At 41.2% G+C, this 22757-nt stretch overlaps 1 protein-coding gene across 2 annotated transcripts in view; it reads left to right on the top strand.

Annotated features, from left to right (window-relative positions):
* afap1l2 (actin filament associated protein 1-like 2) overlaps positions 1–22725 on the top strand; it is a 179677-nt gene extending 156952 nt beyond the window's left edge. Inside the window, exons 10-19 of one of the 2 annotated variants that reach the window (XM_055646906.1) lie at positions 1374–1505; positions 3881–4092; positions 6838–6983; positions 7637–7745; positions 8445–8690; positions 11014–11191; positions 13359–13523; positions 18539–18732; positions 20302–20424; positions 20517–22725. In XM_055646906.1, coding sequence (XP_055502881.1) covers positions 1374–1505; positions 3881–4092; positions 6838–6983; positions 7637–7745; positions 8445–8690; positions 11014–11191; positions 13359–13523; positions 18539–18732; positions 20302–20424; positions 20517–20543 — 1532 coding nt within the window. In that variant the 3' untranslated portion in view covers positions 20544–22725. Of the gene's footprint in view, positions 1–1373; positions 1506–3880; positions 4093–6837; positions 6984–7636; positions 7746–8444; positions 8691–11013; positions 11192–13355; positions 13524–18538; positions 18733–20301; positions 20425–20516 lie in introns of both variants that reach the window. The other variant, XM_055646905.1, reaches the window with a different exon arrangement.
* The last annotated feature ends 32 nt before the right edge of the window (positions 22726–22757 follow it).

The raw sequence follows: 22757 nt of genomic DNA, 5'->3' as shown, positions 1-22757 counted from the left end.
CTTCCTTGGCCTGCCAGTCCCTTTGCGATTAGTAAGCTCACCAGTGCTAGATTTTTTCTTAATGTCAATAGTCAATAGTCTATTTAATTGTCATTTGGACCCCTGGAGGTCCAAATGAAATGCCGTTTCTGCAGCCATACATTACACACAAATAGACCCCAGACACAACATAATTACATTTTACATAAACATCCATCACATAGCTGTGATGGAAGGCCAAAAAAACTTATCTCTCCACTGCACTCCCCCCCCCCCCCCCCCCCGATGTCAGAGTCAAAGTCAAAGCCCCCGGCTGGCGATGGCGATTGTCCCGCAGCCATTAAAGCCACGCCGGGTGGTGCGAGGTCGCACACCGGGTCTTGGTGTTGGAGCCCCCGGTGTGCGCTCGCAGAGTCCCGCGGCCGTTCCAGCCGCGCGGGGCAGTGGTGTTAGGCCCCGCTCCAGGAGCTCTTCAACCCCGCAACTCGGGCGGGAGAAGTTGCCGTTGCAGGAGCCCCGAAAAGCGGTCTCCCTCCAGGGACCCGCGGGCTCCCGGTGCCGCCGTCCGCAGACCCGCAGTAGCAGCCTTCGCATCAGCAGCAGCAGCGGCATCGGCTGTTGTACCAAACAGTTGATGTCTGTATTCTTGTTTCTCAGTCTCATAATGGCTTCTTTGATTTTCATTGGCACAACTTTTTGGTCCTCATGTTGATAAACATCAATAAAGGTTTCCAAAGGTGATGGAAAGACTGGGGTAAAGACTCGGTGCTGAGAGCTCTCTTATACCTGCATTAAGGAGGCAATTAAACACACCTGAGCAATTTCAAACACCTGTGAAGCCATGTGTCCCAACCATCATGGTGCCCTGAAAAGGGGGGGGACAATGTATAAACACGGCTGTAATTTCTACATGGTGAAACCAAAATGTATAAAAATTACCTTTAATAAAATCTGACAATGTGCACTTTAACTACATGTGATATTTTCTATTAGTGGCGTACAGAGGCAAATAAATAAATGATGGGTCTTTGTCCCAAACATTATGGAGGGCACTGTAAGTGCCAAAATTGATATGTTTAGGTTTTAGGGATTTTTAGGTAAACTGTTCCACTGCAGCTACAACACTAGCAGCAACCCAATGAAGTTGAAAATGCTGAAAGATGTTTGTAGAGTCATAGAGTCTTACAACAAGGAAACGGGCTCCTCGGCCCAACTTGCCCACACCGACCAACATGTCCCATCTACACCAGTCCTACTTCCTTGCATTTGGCTCATATCCCTCTAAGATGAAATAATGAACAGACTGCCGGCGGAGCTGCCATCGTACGGCGCCCCTGGTGGGATTGATGATCACCCAAGGTGACACTAACTTGGACATTTTCTTTCTTGGCTAGTGAAAAAGAAATCAAGCATCGGGGATCTCAAAACTGCAGGTCTCAAGCTGAGTAGTTTTATGAATCTCGGGAAAAAGAAACCCATATCTGTGGAAATTCCAATTAACAATAAGAAGAATGTTCAAGCCTCAGGTAAGATTTTAGCGGTTTCCCTCTGGGATGTAGTGACGCTGCCACCTGGTGGCACTTTATTTTAATTTATTATCAGGAGAAACCCAAACACAGAGCTTTGAGCATCTATCAATGTGAATGCCTTGGATGGAAGCGGACACGAGGTTCATATTCAGATTAGATTATTCTCATATACACCAGGATACAATGAAATTCCATGTTTGCATGAGGCTCATAGAGTAAACAGTTCGCATGAGGCTCATAGAGTAGAGCTCATATCATAATATGTCAATATATACAATATATACAACAGCGAATGCAAAACAACAGAATGGTGCAAAGAGTGTAGTGCAACTTGAAGGAGTTCAAATAAAACGATTGAAGGACAATAACAGAATAACTGAATGTTGGTGTTAAGAGTAAGAGTAGACAGTGGCACCTCTGTGAAAAGGTGCAAGAGAGATAACATTTTTCAGGAGTCTGAAAGCAGTGGGGAAGAAGCTGTTCTTAAATCTGGACATCCGGGCTTTCAAGCTCCCGTACCTTCTCTTCAAAAGCTAGAGAGAAATGGGAATGGCCAGGCTGGCTGGCAATCATCATTGATGGTACTTCCAGCCTTGCTCATGCAATGGAGAATGAAGATGGACTGGATGGAAGGAAGTGACGAGCCTTTGATGGACTGGACTCTGCAGCTTCAGGCAGACGAGAGTAGAGTAGTTGTCATACCAGGCTGAGATGCATCCCATCCAGATACTCTCTGTAACACATCTATAGAAGTTTGAGGGAATCCTTGTGGCTATGCTAACGCTTCTCAGAAAGTAAGAAAGTAAATGTGCTGGTAGATTTTCTTGATCAGTTTATCAGTACAAAAGGGACCAGGTTAAGTTATTCAATTGATTTCTCCCATTTTCATCTATTGAGAGCCCAAGGATGTGCAGTTCAGAGAATAAAATAAGTTGCCCCTCCTTCGGTCATCGAAGATGTCTTGTTTCCGTTCCAGATCAGTGTACTCTGAAGGTGCTGTTGAGCGCAATGCAGGGCCCACAGACTTTACCACAGCTAGGGCTGTTAGTGAGGCAGGCACAAGGGTGTTTGCTCCCACCAGTGGATCTGGAGATTTGCAGTGCCGTCTCATAAGCTGCTTTTCCATTTTGAGCAGTTGTGAGCCAAGAACCCCATGAGTCAGTGGGGATGTAACACTCAAGGAGACCTTGAGAACTTCCTTGAATCACTCCCTCTGCCCGCCTGGTAATTTAGTGTTGTGTCAGAGTGTAGAACCAAATGTCTGCTTTGAGTGTGTAGTGGTAGACATGTGACAAATAGAATGGCAGTATTACAATCATTTCACAAGTTTGGTCTAAAATGCTGAATGGATCGTGATGTAGGACAGATAAAATTAGAAATTACTGAAAATAAAGACTTAGTCCCTTCTATGGACCATGTACTTCCTGCACCAAAGATATGAACTGATCTAAACCAAGAACAGGCAACTATAACAAAGTCTATAATCCCCAGTATTAATTCCCAGAAATGTACTTTCCCAGATATTTTTATGGTCTGAGCAAGGGCAAATATCTGGCGAGGAATGGAGTTAAAGATTAGAAGGATAAACACAGACATAATTAACACGATGATATTCCACTGAGGATAGAAACCAGGAACTGCAGATGCTGGTTCACACAAAAGGACACAAAGTGCCGGAGTAACTCAGTAACTCAGCACCTCAGAAGTGTCGCGACCCAACACGCCACATATCCATGTTCTCCAGAGATGCTGCCTGACCTGCTGAAATATTCCACTGAGTGTCTGTAACTATCCGTGTCTGGAACTTTCATTCCAATTCCTAACCAAAACTTCAGTTTAATTTGTGTGTTAAAAATATAGTATTAAATATATAATACATAAAAAATATGTATTATGTGAAAGAAAAGGAGCTTCTTATGATTAAAATGAACAATGATGAGAGCAGAGGGGAGAAGAGAGAATCTTCATGAAATAAATATTTAAGGCCAAATCATGGGTAAGGTCGGCTGGCAATGGGAAGTCCAGATGGCAAAAGCACTGATCCAGTGAGGAAATTAAAACAATAAAGAAAGATTGCCTGCATGGGTGTTAAGGAGCCGATGAGTCTGTTTTTCCTCTCTTTATCTTTTCTCACACCTTAAAGTGGGTGTAAATGAAGACTGTGTGGTCAGCATAAAGTGCCCAATAATAAAATTAGTGAACGTTCACAGCAGTAAACAAATTATCCCTGCAGATGTTAGGCAAAGCTACGGATGATAAATGGCAGAGTCAGTGCTAACTACACAGGGCTGTCAGAGGGATTAATTACTGTTGCATTGTTGTTTATTTACGTTGGGTGAATGTTATATACAGATTTGCATTCTTTTTGACAGGATATTTGAATGTGTTTATGAACAGCCAATGGCGCACACGTTGGTGTCAAGTTAAAAATGGACTTATTTATTTCTACCAAGACAAGGGCAAAAACAAATCAGTTCAACATCCTCTGAGCCTGGATGGCTGTGAGGTTATCCCTGACTCTACACCAGAGCATTTATATTCATTCCGCATTGTACAAGACGGCGAGGAAATAGCTTCTCTGGAGGTAACTTTAACTCTGTCCAGTTGTGAATGTTGTCAGTCCAATTCAAAGTGAAGTTTATAGAATCATTGCATATTTACAATGCAGAAGACCATTTGGTCCATCATGTTCATTAGTCCAAAACAAGTTCACCAGATTGGAAGCTCTACAAATGAAGGTACTGTCTGAGTGTGCTGTGACTCTCTGCTTCTGCAAATCACTTCTGCAATACCTTCCATATCTATCTAATTGTTTTTCTTTACCAATTGCTTTATATGCCTCTGGTTAGGAAATCCAGCCCTTCCTATTTATCCTGGGCCTTCATTATTTATACCCCATTAAAATCTCATTTTGGCTGTCTTTGTTCTGAAGAAAGCCAATCCTGGCTTCTATGTGCTTTTCTCACTGTTTCTGTTCCAACAACATCTTCATACCTTTACTCGGCAGCACCTCCAGCAGAATCACAGCCTTCCTGTAAGAACATGAGAAACAGGAGCTGGAATAGACCATTCCATGTCTTGTGCCTGCTCTTGTCAATCAATAAGATAATGGCTGATCCACTCTTGATCTCAACAACATTTTCCTACTCACTCCTCATGCCCATTAACCCCCTTCCAGTTCAATTGTCTGTCAGTACCTGCCATATAGATTCATTTAGTTATTTAGCACGGAATCTGGCCCTTCAGCACAACTCGTCCATGCAAACCAAGATGCCTATCTAAAGTAATCCCATTTGCCTGCATTGGGCTCATACCACTCAAAATCTTTTTTGTCCATGCACCAGCCCAAATGTTTTTTAAAATGTTGTAATCACATCTGCCTCGAATAATTTGATTGACTTTAGATCTATACCTTTCTGTGATGGAATATCCTGAAGATTGACAAGTATAAGATAAGAAATTGTTCCTCAGTATTAATTGGGTAACCCCTTATTCTGAAACTATCTCCTCTCGATCTCGATACTCTAAATTAGGGAAATGTTCTCTCAGCATCAAACTCATCAGTTTCCCACAGAATCTTGAGAGTCACAATGAGATCACTTGCCATTACTTCTAATTCCAAGCAGTATAGGTCCACTGAGCTCAATCTTTCCTTATATGTCAACCCTTTCATCCAGGAGTTAACCTACTGAATCCTCTTTGCACTACATCCAGTGCAAGAATATCCTTCCTTGACTGTGCTAGCTGAAATTCTACGTCATCCAAGAAGCTGTGTCATCAACATCTTTAAGTTGCAACAAAATCAACATTTTTAGGTTGCAGAAAAACCTCGCCATTTTAGACACCATCTCCCTTATAATGAAGGCCAACATTCCATTGGTCATGAGGCTGGAAATGCCAGCATTTATTGTCCATCTCCAAAGGCCCTGAATTGAGGAGGCATTTGAATCAACCATATTGATGATTCTGGTGTTAACGTTGGGGCCACTTTTGGTAAAAAGGCAGATTTCTTTCTCAGAGAGGCATTCCCAGATTGACGTTTAGAACGTTCCCGCAATTTACCATCAATAACGGTAGAGTTTATTTTTTAGACTTTAGACTTTGGTGATACAGCGTGGAGACAGGCCCTCTGGTCAACCAAATCCTCGCCAGCCAGCGATCAGCCCATCCACAAGCACCATCCTATGCACTTGGGACAATGTTTATTATTTTACCACAGCCAATTAGCATACAAACCAGAGTGAGAGACTAAACCAGAGCACCCGGGGAAAACAAGCATGGCTACAGGGTGATCGTACAAACTCTGGACAGGCAGTACCTGTAGTCAGGATCGAACCTGGGTCTCAATTCAAATTCCTGAAATTGACTTACTGTATGTCTCTGGATCAGTTTGCTTAAACTCTGACTGATAATCCACTCATTTGTATGCTGACAAATCTTTTGTTTGTTCATCCTGTATTCCGACTCTATGTGAATGATCTACAGTATATTGAAGACAGTTATTGGGTGTGTAGATGTTTAGGATAGAGCATTAATTATTAATATCTGTCTTCACTGTTGTTTCAATGCATGATCATTGATTATACTATTGAAGATAATCAACCGGTGAAAATACTAGTAAGATAGATATGAGAATAAAAAGAAAGCAACACTCATAATATAAATTGTGCCCAATGCTTACAAATATCATAATTTTGATCAATTCATGACATTAAAAAAAACATAGAAACATAGAAATTAGGTGCAGGAGTAGGCCATTCGGCCCTTCGAGCCTGCACCGCCGTTCAATATGATCATGGCTGATCATCCAACTCAGTATCCCGTACCTGCCTTCTCTCCATACCCCCTGATCCCCTTAGCCACAAGGGCCACATCTAACTCCCTCTTAAATATAGCCAATGAAGTGGCCTCAACTACCCTCTGTGGCAGAGAGTTCCAGAGATTCACCACTCTCTGCGTGAAAAAAGTTCTTCTCATCTCGGTTTTAAAGGATTTCCCCTTTATCCTTAAGCTGTGACCCCTTGTCCTGGACTTCCCTAACATCGGGAACAATCTTCCTGCATCTAGCCTGTCCAACCCCTTAAGAATTTTGTAAGTTTCTATAAGATTCTATAAATAAAAACAGAGCTTGTGCAACACATATGCATGCTCCCTGGGCCAGGCTAATGCAGAAGGGATACTTAGATTTATCCCACAATATATCCTAAAGTCCACATTCTTGTACTTGCCGTGTAACATAGTTATAAAGAGGTCATAATGAAGAGAGACGGGACAAAATGTGAAACGGAAGGAAATCAGACATGATGAAAACGCTCATTTCTTTTTGTAGGCCAAGTCTTCGGAAGAGATGGGTTACTGGCTGGGCCTTCTGCTGGCAGAATCAGGATCCAAGACTGACCCTGAAGAGTTTGCTTATGACTATGTAGATGCTGACCGTGTGTCGTGTATAGTGCATGCAGCTAAACAATCCTTATAGTAAGTGAAACATTCTGTTTGGAAACATGGTGGTTTTGCAAAACATACACTGTCTGTTGGATACCATCTTATGAAGAGTTAAGAATCCATCGATTGGAATTCTCTTCTGGGGCTGTTATTGTTCTAGAAAGTGGGCGGCATGGTGGCGCATGAGAGTTGCTGCCTTGCAAGCACTTGCAGAAATGGAGACCCTTAATTCACTCAGGATCAAGGATGGTTAAATTAAGAAGAACATTTGTTAAAAATGGAGGAAACTCACATTACTAAAATCAATGAAGAGGCAAAAATACAAGCACCAACTTTAGAGGTCATCATATTTTATTTTTCCATAAATACCCAATGACGTGACCTCCACGGCCGTCTGTGGCAAAGATTCCCACAGATTCACCACTATCTGACTAGAGAAATTCCTCCTCATCTCTTTCTAAAGGTACGTCCTTTTATTCTGAGGCTGTGCCCACAAGTCCTAGACTCTCCCACTGCAATCAGTTACTTCATTTGACCCAATTTTAGGTGGTAAATTTTCACAATAATGCTGGATGTTTTTGATAGAAATATTAAATTGCTGAAAATTAAAGAAACATTTTGTAAAGTGTGAGAAGCACAATTATTAATAAATAACCTATTTCAAATGGCCTTTTATTTCACTCTAGTTTACTACAGCAGAGATACTCTGAGCCAAACACATACATTGATGATTTGCCTGTGGTGCAGAACCAGTCAGAAGATCTGTATGATGATGTGGATGTACCAGAATCTGTGGTAGGAACAACTTCTTTCTTTTTAATTACATTTCATAAGTTGTGCAGAATGCATATGTTGCATCATTGGTCTTCAAAGTTTCCACAGCAGAGCGGTGGATTTATATAAAACAAAATCTGCTATAATTTTATGAGCAAATCCCAACCCTGAAACTGGCCATGCCATAGCATTAACAAAAGGAAAACATAATTAATTACGTTTTAAATACGGGGTCATAGCAGTGTAGCGGTAGAGCCACTACCTCACAACACCAGAGTCGCGTGGTTGATCGTGACTACAGTTGCTGGCGGTGTACGTTCTCCCCGTGATCACGTGGGTTTTCCCTGGGTGCTCTGGTTTCCTCCCACAATCCAAAGATGTCCAGGTTTGTAGGTTATTTGGCTTTGGTACAAATTGTAAATTGTCCCTAGTGTATAGGATGGTGCTGGTGTACGGGGATCGCTGGTTGGCATGGGCTCAGTGGGCTGAAGGGCCTGTTTCCACGCAGTATCTCTAAACCAAAGTAAAAAACTAATATCATCAGCGGTTGTGGGGAATATCAAACTTCCATCTGCAAGCAAGTAAAGTTGGATTGGTTAGAACTAAATCTGGCTCTGAGGATCAAGAATATCATTACATAAAGTGGTAGGTTTGCCACAGCTAACATTAGTAGTTTCTTCTTTGTGGTAAAGTTGATATTGTATAATGTTTTTTATACAGGAAGATAAAACTAATGAGGATCAATGCGATGGGGAAGATCAAACAAGAGTTTATTTGGACCTTTCCCCTGTAAAGTCATTTCTCCACTCAAGTAACAACAAGGCACCACCGTCTAATGTGCAATTAAATGCATCAAACAATGACAACGCAAAAGGAACTTTGAATGTTTTACAAGTAAATGACAAGGATTCGGCCAGTGATTCTGATTCTGGGATCATTCCAAAGCCTTCAGAGAGTAGTGTCAAGGTAAATTAATAACCATACTATATTGTATACTGGCCGATAATTTGCAGCGGTAATTTTATTAGAATGCATCGATTTATTATTGTTCTGTGTACCCATGCTACAGGGTAATTCTTAATTCTGCATTGCTCTCTGGGTAGATCATACCATAAATGAGTACTATAGGATGTGCAAAAGAGAAAATAAACAGAGTGCAGAATATAATGTTACAGCTACAGAGAAAGTGCAGGATAACCAATTGTGCAAGTGTCACAACGAGGTAGATTGGAAGATACTTTCATAACATGTGAGAGTCCATTTAAGAATCTTATACTGGTCCACAACCAATATTCAGGCACCCTCGGTTCCAGAGCCATTCTGGATTATCCATTTTGCCAAACCAACAGAGGTCACGATCGCTGAGTGGAGTTGAACATTACCAGAACCCTTCGTCAGACTGAAAGTAGAGAGGAGGGAACTAGAGATAGGAGAAGGGCCAGCAACTGATGACCAAAGCAGGGTGAAGCCCATAATTGCCCACTGTAGGTTAGGGATGAAGTGATAACGAAGGGATACAAGAATGCAAACTAGATGGATGACTAGGATGGGGGAGGGGTGGGGAGAGAGGGAATGCAGTGGTTACTTAAAATTAGAGAAATCAAGACTGATTCTGCTAGGTTGAAAGCTGCCCAAGCAAAATATGAGGTGTTGTTCCTCCAATTAGCATGTGGCCTCACTCTGCTAGTGGAGGAGGCCCAGGATATAAAGGTCAGTATGGGAATGAGAAGGGGAGTTAAAATGTTTGACAACTGGGAGATCGTGTAGGCCAAGACGGACTGAGCGTTAATTCCAAAACTTTTAAATCAGTAATTAACTATTTCACCACAGCATGCTTGTATATATCCATTGATTGGTCTTTTGTACTTTGTGTTTTTTTACATCTTTTTACCTGGAGGCTGAAGATGGAATGCAAGCCTTCAACTATAAATATCTTCACCCTGCCTCAGTGTAGAGAGGGTTTTCAAAGGCAAAACATGCTATGAGCAATGTTCGTTTACAGAGTTTTCACTGTCTGCAATTAGTGAATCACTTTGAGGTGATGGGTCTCTCTCATCAAAGCTTCTTTATTCTTCTCATTCTTCTTGCCAAATAAAAAGCTGGAAAGGAGCTTTTATTTCATACAAGCAAACCGTTTGTAAAACAAATGTGCCTTTGTATATTAAACTCTTCGAAAAATCATTGACACGGGAGTGAATGTAAGCAACTGTTGTCATGTGCAAGCAACAATTGGACAAACTGTGGCTGTACATCGTGTGTAGGAAGGACCTGCACATCTGGGTTATACTGAAGATAAACACAAAGTGCTCAAGTAACTGCGGGCCAGGCAGCATCTCTGGAGAATAAGGATGGGTGACGTATATAGTTGGAACCTTTCTTGAGACTGAAAGTTGAAGGGGTTTTGGGGGATGGAAGTGGAGGGGAGCGAAAAGGCCAGAACAAATAAGGGCCAGTAACAGATAACCAAGGAAGGGTGTAGCCAACAGAATGGCCCACTGTTGGCTGGGGAAGAGGTGATAACGAAGAGATACAGGGATACAAAGAATGGAACTAATAGGATGACAGTCTGTTGCCAGCCCTGATTTCTCCTGGACTTTTCCTACCTCCAGTCCCCCCACCCACTTTCAGTCTAAACCAAAGATCCTATAGCAAGCAAGATAGATAATTCGTCGAAAAATACATAGTACGGTCATGGGCAGATTCATGGGTAATTTTCGGCCCCATTTCCGTAACCGGCTTCCGTCTCCGCACCAAAGATCCCATAGCGGAGCTAGTGCGGAGACGGAAGCTGGTTATGGAAACATCCTCGTAAAAATAAAAGTTATTTGGTAAAAATCTTCTCCTCATTTTCAGAATTTTAATTTATTAACCCAAACTGTTCCCCCACAACGTTGATTACACTGCGAGTCGGGTCGGGTCGGGCCGGGTCGGGTCGTGTCGGGTTACTGAAATGGATGAAAAAAAGGCCCACGTTCCGTTGCGTTGCGTACTATACGTCAGCCCATTGCATTTATAAGGAGTGATCTCTCTTGCTCCGCAATAGGATCTTTGATCTGAACAAGGGTTCTGACCTGAAACGTCACCTGGTCCTTTTCTCCAGAGACGCTGCCTGACCTGTTCAGTTGCTCCAGCACTTTGTACCTATCTAAGGTGTAAACCAGAATCTGCAGTTCCTTCCTACACACATTGTTTCCTGTTGTTGGTGTTCAATGCGGGTGAAAACCAAGTATTTTGCAGAACTTGCCGTGCAGAAGAAAACGTTAATTTTTTTACTTTTTCTCAATCTCAGATTTCTCAGGTGAAAGCAGAGTTTGAAGAGAAAGCTTCCAATACCAGCAGCAAACCTACTGGCAATCAGAAAGTAGTGCCACCATGGGGCGATCAGAGCAAGAACTCAACGCAAGCAACGAGCCAACAAGTGAAGCCAGTCACAGAGTGTGTGGAAAAGCAGAAGCCAGGAGCAGCAGGTGAACACTGCCACTCTCTCCCTGTCGGGTCAAATCAAGTTTAGTTTAGTTTAGTCATACAGCATGGGAACAGGTCCTTTGGCCCACCAAGTCCAGGCGGACCAGCGATCACCGTGCACTAACACTATCCATCATACACTAGAGACAATTTACAATTTTACCAAGCCAATTAGCCTACAAACTCATACACCTTTGGAGTGTGGGAGGAAACCGGAGCTCCCGGAGAAAACCCACGCAGGTCACGGGGAGAACATGCAATCTCCGTAAGACTGTACCCTTGGTCAGGATCGAACCCGGGTCTCCGGCACTGTACTGCAGCAACTCTACCACTGCGCCACCGTGCTGCCCTCCGACAGGCGTCTCAGACAGCACAAGGTCACAGTTGCTTTGCAACACAACTCAACGAGGCACTACAGATATCTGGCATACTTGAACCATCTCATTCCCCAACACCCGATTCAACAACACACGTCCTTCCTCATTCTGCCAAGAACATATAGGTCAAGAGGTTCTCCTGAACACGTCAGAAATTGTTCCTCCTCCTTTCCATTTACTCTATCATTATTTACTTAGTCTGAAGAAGGGTCTCCTTCTTAAATGTCGCCAATTCCTTCTCTCCGTAGATGCTGCCTCACCCGCTGAGTTTCTCCAGCATTTTGTGTCTACCTTCGATTTTACCAACATCTGCAATTCTTTCATAAATATTTGGGTGACATATGTTTAGAGGCACAGAACAAAGCAAGAATACTTAAGGAGAACTTAATGTCAGTGTTTCGTGCAAAAGACGAATCTGACACAACATTTGTGGAAGTGGAGAGAGTAGAAGCAGTCAATATTAACAATCAGGGTGAAAGTTAATAGACAGGGGTACTGGAAAACCTGCTTATGCTTAGCATGGATGTCATCTGAGTTGGATCACTTGCATCTCATGACTTGCTGAGGGAAGTGGGGATGGAGATAGCAGAAGAGATGATGAAGGTTTTACTTTTAGAGATACAGCATAGAAACAGGCCCTTTGGCCCACCGAGTCCATGCCGACCATTGATCACCCATTCACACTCGCTTCTTTATTATCCCACTTTTCCATCCACACCCTACACCCTTCGTCTGAAGAAGGGTTTCGGCCCGAAACGTCGCCTATTTCCTTCGCTCCATAGATGCTGCTGCACCCGCTGAGTTTCTCCAGCTTTTTTGTGTAACCTACAAATCTGCATGTCTTAGGAAAGTGGAGCAATCCCACACGGTTACAGGGAGAACATGCAAACTCCACACAGACAGCAGCCGAGGTCAGGATCGAACCCAGACCTCTGATGTTATGAGGCAGCAGCTCTGCCAGCTATATCACTTTGCCACCCCCTGTGATAATATAGCAAAGCTGTTCCCATTAGCTGATGGTACAAGGAAAGACGGAGAGGAGGGGGGGCTGACAGAGGGAAGGAGAGAAGACATAATTATGATAGACGCAAAATGCTGTAGTAACTCAGCAGGTCAGGCAGCATCTATGGAGAAAATAGACAAGTGATAATACAGGTTGGGACCTTATTCAGACATATTATTATAATAATTGTAATTACATAGGTTTTGTCAAGAGATGTAGAGTTATGTAAGGAAAATCTTTCCTTGCTCAGCAAATGGCAATGTCCTGGAATCCTTTGCTCATTGCAGCTATAACAGTAGAGATGAAAAATTATTTTATATAATCATCAGGGCAGCACAGTGGTGCAGTGATAGAGTTGTTGCCTTACAGCGCCAGGGACCCTGATTCGATCCTGACTCCAGTTGGCGTCTGTACGAGGTTTGTACGTTCTCCCTGTGACGGCGTGGGTTTTCTCCGGATGCTCCGGTTTCCTCCCACACTCCACAATAATGATATGTGTTATTTATACAATGTAATGTTAGATTTTCTTGTTGAAATGGTAATATCTAACCAGTCATCTGTTACACTTAACTGTGGAACGACTCGGCATGGGCTTCCCAGCACGTCTTTGCAGAAATTCAGTACTGACTGACTAACAATCATAACTTGTAATGATGTGGAGCCCACTGATCTTGAGATCAAACATCAGTGCATTTCCATCTGTGGTCTGCGATGCTATTAAAATTTCCCCTGGCATCCTTTGGCAAGCTTTGTGCTAACATGTTGCCGGTTATTTCAATCTCTCAGCAGCACCAATCGAGACCAAATTTGGAAAAAATCGAACTGAGGCAGACCTTAAAAAATACCTTGAAGAGAAAGAAAAACTGGAGAAAGAGAAAGAACAGCTTCGGAATGAACTGATGTTGCTAAGAAAACAGAAGAGGGAAGTGAAGGATACAATAGCAGTTTGCAAAGGTATGGGTCTCAGTGAAAAATGTACTCTGCAAAACATTGAAATTTAAAATATATGAGAGGCATAGATAGGGTAGACAGTCAAATACTTTCTCACAGGATGGAAATATCAAATGCTAGCTGGCATAGCTTTCAGATGAGAGGAATAACAATTAAAGGAAATGTGCAGGGCAAGTCTTTTGCACAGAGAATGGTGGGTGTCTGGAACACACTGCCAGGGATGATGGTAGAGGCAGATATGGTGGTGGCATTTAAGTGGCTTTTAGATAGGCGCATGGATATGCAGGGAATGGAGGGATATGGATCATGTGCAGGCAGATAAGAGTTTGCCTTGGCATCATATTTGCCACATATATTATGGGCCAAAGAGCATGTTCCTGTGCTGTATCTGATCCGTTATAATGTTACAACCCAGTTTCAATTGTAAAGATATAACATGATCTGTGCACTGTTCTATGTTCTATGATGCTAGACATGTAATTTCCATCAATGGGGAAGGGCCACTGAAGTATTCAAAAACAAACATGAGGCGAAAATGGATTCTGGACCAGTTTGTGCAAATTGTACTGTTGCTGCAATGGATTGATTGGCCCGTTGTTTTTAACCGTGATAATAGACCAACAATTGAGGGGATTGTATTCACATTGGTGACAAGTAACAGATCTACAGTGTGGGATTCCCTTCGTCAATGTCTGCATTCTATTCACTTCCTTTGCTCCATAGCCAAATGGAAGTTTATTGGGAATAAACCGAAGATAGATTGGGTTTTACAAAACAGGCCCTGAATGTGCATTTACTGTGGCAAATAAAGAATGCTTTTATTTAGGATGAAAGCTCCTAATTTTTCCTGTCATTCTAATGTCCTTGGATAGCTCTGTTGCCAGCCAGCAAGAGGCCCAGTAACACAGTTGAATAATGGTTCTCTTGCCAAGTTTCCATGATGGTCTCCACATGATGCTTTTCCACAATAACAAGGATAAGACCAGCAATGCCCTGGAAACTGGAGCAAGTTGCTCGACTAAGTCACTTTGCTAATACACTTTAATGTGTTGAAATTGCCTTGGATAAAAACTATCAAATGGGCACGTTTGAATCTAGGGGGAAGAAAATAAAACACTAGAAGGTTTGCACTGGGGCAATGTAATCCATCCTTGGGGAATGGGGAAAAAAGTCAACTGGCTGCAGTTCCAAAAATAGAGACCTTCTTGGCCAAGGTAAATTACTCCAATGTCTGTAGTTTAAAGTCGGAATGCTATTCTTTTTGTTGACAAATGTAATATAGAAACAGGAGGTTTTAGACTTTTTTTAGACTTTAGAGATACAGCACAGAAACACAGAGTCTGTGCCAATCAACGTTCACCCCATACACTAGCACTACACTACACACACAGGGACAATTTTACCGAAACCAGTTAACCTACAAACCTGCACATCTTTGGAGTGTGGGAGGAAACCGGAGCTCCCGGATAAAAGCAACGCAGTCAAGTCAAGTCAAGTCAAGTTTATTTGTCACATACACATACGAGATGTGCAGTGAAATGAAAGTGGCAATGCTCGCGGACTTTTGTGCAAAAGACAAACAATAAAACAACCAAACAAATTATAAACACAATCATAACACACATATTCTTTTACGTCACGGTTTTCTTTTAAGTCACGGTGAGAACGTGCAAACTTCATACACTCAGCACCCGTAGTCAGGAGTGAACCTGGATCTCTGATGCTGTAAGGCAGCACCTAAACCACTGTGCCACCATGCCACTCAATTAGCCAGTTTACTTGGACTTTTGCTGTATGTTGTGAGACAGGAGCCTAACTTAAAAGATAAAGAAAGCAAATGTAGAGATCAGGTTGTGAACTCTCCTGTCTCAGTGGTTTTGCTACGTGCACTGAGGCAGGTTGATCATTTGCCCAGATACTGAGGCACATTCACTTGAGCAAGCTTCTCTGAGGAGTTGCAATCCAGCAGAGGTGGCTGATATGTACAGGGTTTAAACGTCTGAATTAGTTCTGGATAATTGTTACTCTGCAATAGTATATTTCATATTCTCATGATATTTCTCACAAATAATTTCAAGCACTTATTGTGGCTTCCACCGTTGCAATCGTCAACATTTCATTATCCTAAACACCAGAAGCATGCCTCCTTTAACCTCTTCAAGTGTAGGGATTAGAACTCAAATGGTTCCAATTATACATCATAGCTGAATGCTTTGATCCAAGACAAAGTTGTGGTGAGTCGCTGTTGAAGTGATTACAGGAGCAACTTTAAAGAGATTAAAGCCTCAACATTGCTTCCCTGCTATGGTGCGGATTTATAAGGTACTGGTCAGACCACATTTGGAGTATTGTGAGCAGTTTTGGGCTCCATATCTGAGGAAGGATGTGTTGGCATGTGCTATGTTAACCTCACCCTTTCTGTGATCATTCTCGTATGCCTCCTCTGGACAGAGAAAGTCCACAGTTGGTTTACGAGAATGATCACAGATATGATTGGGTTAACATATGATGAGTGTTTGACAGCACTGTGCCTGTACTCGCTGGAGGTTAGAAGCTTACGGAATAGTGAAAGTGGATGTGGAGATGATGTTTCCATTAGTGGGTGAGTGTAGGACCAGAGGCCATAGCTTCAGAATAAAAGGATGTACGTTTAGAAAGGAGATGAGGAGGAATTTCTTTAGTCAGACGGTGGTGAATCTGTGGACTTCATTGCCTCAAATGGCTGTGGAGGCCAAGACTATGGATATTTTTAAGGCGGAGATTGACAGATTCATGATTAGTAATGGTGTCATGGGAGGAGAAAGCAAAAGAATGGGGTTGAGAGGGAAAGATAGATCAGCCATGATTCAATGGCGGAGTAGACTCAATGGGCCAAACAGCCTCATTCTGCTCTTATAACTTATGAACTATGAATTTAAAATCCAGCAAGGCCAATTGTTGGCAGTAAAATGAAGTAATTAGTTTCTTTAAATCAAACACCTCATTCTGCTCTTAAAATCAACTTTGTGTTAACTATGAATTTAAAATTCACCCGTTAACTTTAAGGCCAATTGTTGGCAGTAAAATGAAGTAATTAGTTTCTTTAAATCACCACTACTACCTCAACAGTCCATTTATCTCTGTGAAATCAAATAATTTGTGTGAAAATGTTAAAAGACGGGGCAAACGTCAGCACCAGCGTTGTTCTTTGCCCGAAACGTCATCGATAATTCACCCTGTTAACTTCAGATTCAATTTTAATTGTCATTGTCAGTGTACAGTACAGTGGCCCCCCCACATACCAGCACCAATAGACCACTTTAAATGGATGCGTGGCTGTTGAGAGCTTGATGGCAACAAATGATTGTTTACATCTGTGCTGTGCGTCAGTCTGTTTTATCCAATGTGCCAACAAATTAAAGTGGAACCCAATGGATGAAATGAAATGAAAGGATGATATTTATAGCATTGGGTTGTGCGAGTTTTCTCGAGCTAGACTGCAGAAGAAAACAACAATTACCATTGGATTCAGACTGTTTTCTTTGCATTGGAAGCTGATGAACTATTTTTTCTTTGCAGAGAATTTGAGGAGGGTGATACGTTTAGAGTAAACATGAACATATGTGGCATACGATCCTCTGAATCAATGAGTGTGAACAAAGTACAAATTAATTCCATAAATATAAAGGCCAAGCAGGGTCTCGACCTGAAACATCACCTATTACTTTTCTCCAGAAATACTGCCTAACCTGCTGAGTCACTCCAGCTTTTTGTGTCCATCATCGGTGCAAACAAGCATCTGCATTTCCTTCCAACACATTTATTTCTTTCATAGCAGGCAACTAAATGTTTTTAGTTAAGTTACACTGAGCCTTGTTTGAAGCGTTACTACAGTGGTGTAGATTTAATTTAGGTTTTGTTCTGTGTTTGATTCTCTTCTTTCAAAAGCCAAAACTAACAATTGCTGATGGTGAAACTAGTTAATGGACCCTTATAGAAATTTAGACACAAAAGTGCTGGAGTAAAAGTCGTTCTCCAGCACTTTGTGTCTATCTTTGGTATAAACTAGCATCTGCAGTTCTTTGTTTCTACCTTATATAAGTTTGTTTAGCAAAACTCTATTTGCTTTTTTTAAAGCAGTCTGCAACCTTTCATTTTAAATAGATTTTGCCTCTTATTGAAACTTGTTGAAACTTGATAATCTTCAAAGGCAATTTTCACATCATCCTTTAATCCTGGGGAGGCGTTGAACAGTAAAACTTTATAGAAAAGTAAGGAGAATTTATTGTCATTTTGTCTTTTCCCCTGTTAGTTTTAGAATCTAATATCTCACCTTGATTTTTTTTAAATCTAGTAACATTTGGCTTTTACATTTGGAACTTTCTTCCTTCAAAATCTAAATTTCCCAGACTTTCTTCCTCTTTCCAGCATTCTCATTTAATTAAAACTTGCTTCATACCACCAGGGGTAGTGGTGGAAGCAGGTAGCGGCATTTCAGAGGCTTTTGGAAAGGCACATGGATAAGAAGGTAATGCAGAGAATTAGATCACATGTAGGCAAAGATCAGTTTAAATTGGTGTCAAGTTCAGCGTTTGGGCCGAAGGGTCTGTGCCTTTGCTGCTCTGTTTTATGTTGAAACAATCTTCTTATTCTCCACGAAACAGTGCATGGCCCTAACCTCACAAGTGGGAAAATGTGTCAACCTGTTCTAATCGCCTGCACTAGACAGATTTGTAGTTTAATTGGTGCTTGACAAATGTTAATCTCTGAGGACGCAAAAAATAATTATCCATTGATTGAAACTGAAAATAGTGTCCTGTAAAGTCCAGCTTGCCTGTTTGTCACAGGAGAATTAATACTATCAGCCTTGTTGCTCATCCAAGTCACACCATTACATACCACCTGGGCCTCCCCAAATGATGTGGGCTCTTTCCATGTTTGGATTAGTTGCCAGTTTCCCTACGTTGCAACAGCGATTACATTTTCTAAAGTTTTACATACGAGTAGAAGAATAACTTTCATTCTGTTAAACATGTCAGACAAGCAGGTGCTTTGCACTCAGGAGGAAAGGCTGCGTCAGATCGAAGAGGAATGCAAGTCAAAGGAGAACAGCCGGGTGGACCTGGAACTGAAACTGGTCTCGGTGAAAGAGAACTTGAAGAAAGCCGAGTCAGGACCAGTGACACTGGGGACGACTGTGGACGGCAGTCACTTTGACAATCTCAACTCAAACGTATGTAACAGTTACCTGCTGAATGAATTCAGAAGGGTTTCCTGTTAGTTAATAGTGGGACGACAGATGGCACAACAATGGGCTAAGTGTTCGGCTGGCGACCGGAAGGTAGCTGGTTTGAATCCCGCTTGGAGTGCATACTGTCGTTGTGTCCTTGGGGCAAGACACTTCACCCACCTTTGCCTGTGTGTAAATGTAATGTAATTATGTGAAGCACTTTGGGGTCAATGCAAGTTGACTAAAAATGTGCTATATAAATAAGATTATTATTATTATTATTATATATTAATAATTTAAGGACACTAGTACTAGTAAGAGCTAGTAAGAATGATGTTAGTATTAACTGTTAACCATTGACAATCGATTTGTTTTAAATTCCAGCAGAGCCTGATTTAATATGATATGCCAATATAGTTTGCAATTCCAGCTCTTTTATTGTAATAGCTAAGATGGTAATATGGTAATATGAAGTGTTTTGCAGGACCATTTGTTAACCACATGAAGTAGAATTTGGTTCTTTTGGTTCAACAACATGTTTTTCACAGTTAGCAACAAGTGCAATAGAAGCAGGTGGTCCATAGACCTTTCAACCTGCTATGCCATCGTGTAAAATCCTTATTTAAAGTTAACCTTAATGCCCATCACTCATTCTCCTTCAGTTCCGTTGTGCTCATAGATCTCGTACTGATCTCAACCTTGAATGTAGTCAGCAACTGTGTGACCACGGCCCTCTTGGGTAGAATTACTCCGCATCTGAACAAAAACATATCTCTCCATCCCAGACCTAAATAACTGAGCCCTTTATACCAGGGCTTTCGCTTTCTATTCAGAAGTAAAAACAGAGTGAACTATGGTGAAAGAGCAGATATCTAACAGTTTGAATTTACAATGGAGAAACAAGAGGCCAGCAGGTGGGAATAAGACTGATTATGCCACTGACACATGTTATTTTATTTTAAATTCACAATTGGATTCGACAACAGAGAATATTCTGTTTTAGATTGCTGCACCATAGTTCACTCTTAGACTGTTCTTACTGCAATGCATTGACCGGGTAGATCGTGAGAGATTGATTCTTCTGGATCGAGAGCCATGTCACTGGTATAAGGGCTCCAACTACCTGCCCAAAATATCCCAAGATGCCCTTCTGTAAAGTGAAGCAAATTGCCCGAAAAACTAGCATCTGATGCATGACAATCTGATTAAGTTTTGGATATTCTCGCTGTTTGGAGCCTTGGAACCTGACATTTTATACCGTTTTACTTTTTATCATACAGAATATTATTTACGCATATAATTTGGAGCCCTACATTATAGACTAGCTTTTAATTTGTTAGCTATTTTAAACATCTTGGTCTGCTTTTATATATTCATATATCTTGTATTTCTAACTTTAATGCTGCTATTAAAACATTTATTATATGGGAAGGGATTATTAATGAGTTCTGAGCAGAACGATGTTTAATCTTGTTTCAGAGAGGAATGTTCAGTCAATAAGAAAAATACACAAGGGGACAGGTGCAGGTCACTTAACAAGATCTCAATGTTAGTCCTGTTGCTTTTCCTCAGGCTAAGTCGGCGACTATGACCAACATTCCTGACAATTCACCCGTGAACTCTGCTGCAACATTAAAGAATAGACCTTTATCGATTATGCAGTCTGGAAAGGGGACTGTCCTACAAAAAGCAAAGGTACAATTTTAACTAATTGAAAATTATTAACGATTTCTAAGCAGGAACCTGCTTATCAATTAACACGGTTTGCACCTTTTTGTTTCTGCCAGGAATGGGAAAAGAAAGCTGCCAGCTAGAAAATAATTTGGAGTAGGATGGACTATAATAGTGAGAAAAAAACCCATAGCGTTTGGAACGGAGAGATATTTTTTGTTCATCTATTCATGGAAGTCAGATATAGTAAGCCACTTCTACTTGGCACGCTTCTTCATAAAAGAAACGTTCTACTGCCCGAATCTTCAACATGAACTCATATACTAACATCGTGGACCATTACTACAAATCATCTGAAGATTTTGAAGGTTCTTTATTTCACCTTTGAAAGCCGAATGCTTAAGAAAACCAAGTACACAACTTCCAGCAGAGTTAACTGACAAGCAAATAAATACTGTCTTAACAGACCTTTTTTTTCCTTTGGAGCTTACAGATGTATGACATAAGGAATATTGCCTTGCAATTTAAAAATTCCTGTTTATTAAGATACTTTTAAAAAGGTGATGGTTGAGTGACCAGTGAAAGGTGTCAACAAGCACACCACACTAGTTCTGAATATTATTGAATACAATGGTGTGGTGGTTACCTTGTTGATCCAAAGGCCAAGACTGACTGTTTGGACAAATGAGTTTGAATCCAACCCAATTGTGCCAAGAAATTTATTTGACTAATTGACATCAGTTATAATATCTGCAAAACAGAATGATTTTATTTTCCTAAAAGAGAGCTAGTCCATTAATGTCCTTTAGGGAAGGAATAGTGTCAACCTTATATTGCACATGTGTAGAATGCAAAATGCTGGAGCAACTCAGTGGGTCAGGCAGCATCTGTGGAGGCTCATGTTCCCATCTTGTTCATGTGTAACTCTGCAACCACATGACAACACTAACCTGCCCCTTGAAATGACTGACAGAGGCACATAGTTAAAGGGGAATTTGAGACAAGTAGTGAATACTGACTTTGCTGGTGCTTTTCATATCCAGTAAATAAAAAAAATAATAATTTTGGACCTAAATACAAAATCCCTGCTGAAATTCCAATCTTTAATATTCCAACTAATCCGCCTGTAATTCCCAACGATGGCAAAGCTGGCAGGTACAGCTCCATAAAGAGCAATGTGAAGTCTAAGAGTAGGTTAAATGAGCCATGCCTCCTATTAAATGATTAACAGCAAGGGTAAGAGTCAGGAACAGAAAGCTTGTCAGTTTATACAGATCAAATTGAACCATTGATTTTGTTTAAGAAAGAACTGCAGATGCTGGAAAAATCGAAGGTAGACGAAAAATGCTGGAGAAACTCAGTGAGTGAGGCAGCATCCACTGAGAGAAGGAATTGGCAACGTTTCTGGTCGAGACCCTTCTTCAGATTGAAGAAGGGTCTCGGTAGATTCTTCAGATTGAAGAATCTACCATTGATTTTGTTGGTGAATTTTGGCATATGCAATGAGTGGCACAGGAGAAACTTATGTTCAATAAGAGATTTTCACAAAGGCCAGCCAATTAATTAAAATAGCTTCTTTTTTAAAAAAGTTTCCATTTCCTGCCATCTTTAATACTACTTAACCAAATTGAGTTTGTGTTCAAGAAGGAACTGCAGATGCTGGACGATCGAAGGTACACAAAATTGCTGGAGAAACTCAGCGGGTGCAGCAGCATCTATGGAGTTTGTGTTTGGTTTATTGTCACGTGTACCGAGGTACAGTGAAAACCTTCTGTTATGTGTTAACCAGTCAGCGGAAATACAATACATGATAACAATCGAGCCAGTCACAGTGTACAGATACATGATTAAGGGAATAACGTGAATAATATTTAGTGCAAGATAAAGTCCAGCAAAGTCCAATCAAACATAGTCCAAGGGTCTCCAATAAGATAGATAGTAGTTCAGGACTGCTCTGTAGTTGTAGGTAGGACGGTTCAGTTGTCCGATAACAACTGGGAAGAAACTGGCCCTGAACATGGAGGCGTGCGTTTTCACACTTCTATACCTTTTGTATGCCTTTTGCCCGATGGGAGGGGATTTCCAGCAAAACTGTCTCTCAACAATTCTGTTTATAATCCGAAATTTCTGACATGCAATCCTGAAATTTATGAAAATATGGCACTTTTTAAAAACATGTTTTTTTCTCCCTTTTTGCAACATTGTAAATACATTTACTTACCTGTGAAATGTTACAAAAGCACGTTTGTTATATACCAGCAACAAAAGTATGCAGGGAGAATTACTTATGTCAGATCTCTTGAAATAAATAATATTTCCCCATTAGGTAACTCTGCAACTGGTGTACTTATTTCAGA

This window comes from Leucoraja erinacea, chromosome 15 (assembly GCF_028641065.1).
Source record: "Leucoraja erinacea ecotype New England chromosome 15, Leri_hhj_1, whole genome shotgun sequence".
In the NCBI taxonomy this organism is placed as follows: domain Eukaryota; kingdom Metazoa; phylum Chordata; class Chondrichthyes; order Rajiformes; family Rajidae; genus Leucoraja; species Leucoraja erinaceus.
Note: the sequence above shows the minus strand (reverse complement) of the source record. Positions and strands in the feature narration are given on the sequence as shown.